This window comes from Notothenia coriiceps, unplaced genomic scaffold (assembly GCF_000735185.1).
Source record: "Notothenia coriiceps isolate Sejong01 unplaced genomic scaffold, NC01 NC01_scaffold00026702, whole genome shotgun sequence".
Lineage (NCBI taxonomy): Eukaryota > Metazoa > Chordata > Actinopteri > Perciformes > Nototheniidae > Notothenia > Notothenia coriiceps.
In genome coordinates this window covers 18-3,766 of record NW_011359403.1, presented here as the reverse complement: position 1 = coordinate 3,766, position 3,749 = coordinate 18, and the positions used below count along the sequence as shown (strand labels likewise).

The 3,749-nt window shown below is 42.2% G+C and overlaps 1 protein-coding gene across 1 annotated transcript; it reads left to right on the top strand.

The window, feature by feature from the left end:
* Nucleotides 1–900: 900 nt before the first annotated feature.
* On the top strand, nt 901–2,937 carry LOC104957317 (rap guanine nucleotide exchange factor 4-like). Its single transcript, XM_010784939.1, has 5 exons — nt 901–907; nt 1,411–1,666; nt 2,503–2,593; nt 2,678–2,728; nt 2,818–2,937. Exons 1-5 carry the CDS (start codon nt 901–903, stop codon nt 2,935–2,937), a joined length of 525 nt encoding a protein of 174 aa, XP_010783241.1.
* Nucleotides 2,938–3,749: the final 812 nt, after the last annotated feature.

Sequence of the window (3,749 nt, the reverse complement as noted above, 5' to 3'; positions counted from 1 at the left end):
ATCAGCTGATGTCTCTGAACGCATCATGCTCAGTGAATCAGCTGATGTCTCTGAACGCATCATGCTCAGTGAATCAGATGATGTCCCTGAATGCATCACTCAGAGTGCAGTAACTCACCTGCAGCCGAACGGCCTCACAGCGCTGTACAGAGTGTAGGCGTGCACATACATGGCCACTCTCTCTGACAGGTGCTGAAACCAGAGGAGACACTGTTAGCTTAGCATCAACCAGAGGAGACACTGTTAGCTTAGCATCAGCTGCACCAGAGATCACATGAGTAAGAGCCGCACCTTGAGGGGAATGTCGTGTCCGTAGCTCGATCTGAAGCTGGAAGCTTCCTCTCTTGCCACTTCAGAGAGAGAGCGAGCATCAGCTAGCAGCCCAGCTACCGCCTAGAGAGAGAGGACGAGAGAGTTATTCAAGAGAGGGTATTAAGGAGCTACAGCACGGTCACATGACTTCACCACCGCTAAGCTAAAGGAGGATAATGTTGGGCTATAAAGGAACTACAGCACGGTCACATGACTTCACCACCACTAACATAAAGGAGGCTAATGTTGGGCTATAAAGGAACTACAGCACGGTCACATGACTTCACCACCGCTAAGCTAAAGGAGGATAATGTTGGGCTAGAAAGGAACTACAGCACGGTCACATGACTTCACGTCACCACCGCTAAAATAAACGAGGCTAATGTTGGGCTATAAAGGAACTACAGCACGGTCACATGACTTCACCACCGCTAAGCTAAAGGCGGCTAATGTTGGGCTATAAAGGAACTACAGCACGGTCACATGACTTCACATCACCACCGCTAAGCTAAAGGTGGCTAATGTTGGGCTATAAAGGAACTACAGCACGGTCACATGACTTCACCACCGCTAAGCTAAAGGAGGATAATGTTGGGCTAGAAAGGAACTACAGCACGGTCACATGACTTCACGTCACCACCGCTAAAATAAAGGAGGCTAATGTTGGGCTATAAAGGAACTACAGCACGGTCACATGACTTCACGTCACCACCGCTAAGCTAAAGGAGGCTAATGTTGGGCTATAAAGGAACTACAGCACGGTCACATGACTTCACGTCACCACCGCTAAGCTAAAGGTGGCTAATGTTGGGCTATAAAGGAACTACAGCACGGTCACATGACTTCACGTCACCACCGCTAAGCTAAAGGTGGCTAATGTTTGGCGTGATGTCGTTTAATCATTTCATTTAGACACTTGTTAGCAACCACCATTTTTAAATTCACCATTGGGGTATTTACTGAGGTATTTCATGTCGTAGAACAAAACTTTAAAATCCCTTCAGCTTACCTTACCTTTAAGACCTTAGCCTATATCTCAAGACCTCCAGCCCAGGGGTACAGGAAGTGCTAAATGCTAACTAATTCCCGGGTTTAAAGACTCATTCCTGCACGATTATATTGTAACCTCTTTGATTTATTTCTCACCTGACTGTAACTCCCTGTCTCTGCAGGTGGAGCTTGTCTACTACATATTCGGCCGCCATAAATTCCACGGCGCCATCACGGCTAACCTGGAGCGTTTTGTGCGGCGCTTCAACGAGGTTCAGTACTGGGTGGTGACGGAGCTGTGCCTCTGTGAGGACCTGATGAAGAGAGCCGTGCTGCTCAAGAAGTTCATAAAGATCGCTGCAGTGTAAGTTAGACGTAGTCAGCAATGATTGGAGTTTCATAGTACAAACTGACAAAGATAAAAGTACAATTATTTTTGGTAGCTGATGTTAGATAGTAGCTTCCCTAGCAAGCGAACTGTATAAAACATATAAAATAAACCCTAAAGAATTATTTTTTTCGTTTAATAATCGAGCAAATACATTGATTTTTGCCATCGCCCCATCTTTTTTGTTGCATCCAGATGCGACACGAGGGGAAAGTAGATAAATTGAGACTTTTTTTGGAGACTGTACGGTTACAATTAACTATAATGAAGTTGAAACACAAACCATGAAGAGTTTAAGACAAAGACACAAGTAACACACCTGTCAATCACAGGTAGCCTTACCCTAAAACATGCGCTACTTCATCATCTATTTTACTCTAAATGGGACCATCATTTAATAAATGAACATCATGCAGATTTGAAGAAGACTTTAAACTGCAGATTGAGACCATTAACTTATCAGGACAATGTTTACTGAGGTAACAAATCAAGAGAGAAGTAGTAACATTTTCTCATAGACTTCTCATCGCACTCTGCTGGACATTAGCGAGAATGCAGGTTTGAGGTGCGTCTGCATTAGCTCCACTTTTCAGAACTGGATGCTGCTTCTTTGTCCAAAAACATGCAAAATGATTGACATTACCATTAGCATGCTAACGTTAGCATTTAGCTAACAGCTCCCCTAGCGCTGAGTAAACTCATATAACAGTTTGCACATATTATCTTTAAAATCTGCAGAGAGCAGCTCTTGTCATCTGAATCAAACTGTTTATACTCATGTAAAAAATAATGTGTGTGTCTCTATGTCTCAGATTAAAGGAGCAGAAGAACCTGAATTCATTCTTCGCTGTAATGTTCGGTTTGAGCAACAGTGCAGTACACCGGCTTTACAAAACCTGGGAGGTGAGAAACCACTGACTGTGTAGAGTGATGATGATTATATATAATGTGTCATCATTAACTAACATCTGTTAACGTCTAATCCAGAGAATACCCAGCAAGATAAAAAGGATTTACTGCGCCTATGAGAGGTTGATGGTAAGTCACAACTTTATAAATGTTCTAAAATGATTGGTTCAGTACATTATTGTAATGTGACATAATATCTGGGTTTCTTCTCCTGTCAGGATCCCTCTCGTAACCACCGAGCCTACAGACTGGCTGTGGCTAAACTCAGTCCTCCGTACATCCCCTTCATGCCGCTGCTGCTCAAAGGTGACACAACATGCTTCAAACATGTTCAATAAAATAAACTAAAACCCCTTTTCATTTACAGAAACAATTCTATCCCTGCAAATATAAAAGAGTACTGTCGTGGCATCCTTCCTTGTTTTTCTATCAAGCCACTCGACGCCTTAAACAGACATTTTAAACTCGATTTCTTTCCTTTATATTACTTACAGTTGAAGTGTTGCTTGGCCTCCGATGGTTTAGAGCAGGGGTGTCAAACTCAAATACTCAGTGGGCCAAAATTAACAAATGGGTACTAGTCGAGAGCCGGACTGGTTCAATGTTTATTGCAGAACTTATTGAAATGAACTTATTGCACATATTAAACCTGGAACTAACAAAGCTTAAACTATTGCCTATAAAAACAAAATTAAACATTAAATAATCAGTTGCATTCACTTCTTATGGCTCTATCTCTGTGATGCTAGTTCAAGCCAGATACTTGGCATCTCATCTTGGGTACAAGTTCATCAATGTTTGTGCTCAGGCTCTGAGCTGAGGAGACCCTCAGGATGGAGTGAAGGTGTGCGTGCAATATACCGGCGGGCCAGATCTAATAGTAAATAGAAATTATCCTGCGGGCCGAAATTAAATCCACCAACGGCCTGATTTGGCCCCCGGGCCTTGAGTTTGACACATGTGGTTTAGATGATATTATGCAATGTGTTTGCTCAAAATCAAATAACAAACTTTTACACATGTAACAAAGAAAAAAGCCTTTAAAATAGTCAAAACAAAAAGGCAAAACTCAAATAAAATAACAAACAACAGAGGTATTCTTTCTTGATAAGGCTGATATAACTTAAAGGGCATTGAACGGTTAAAAACT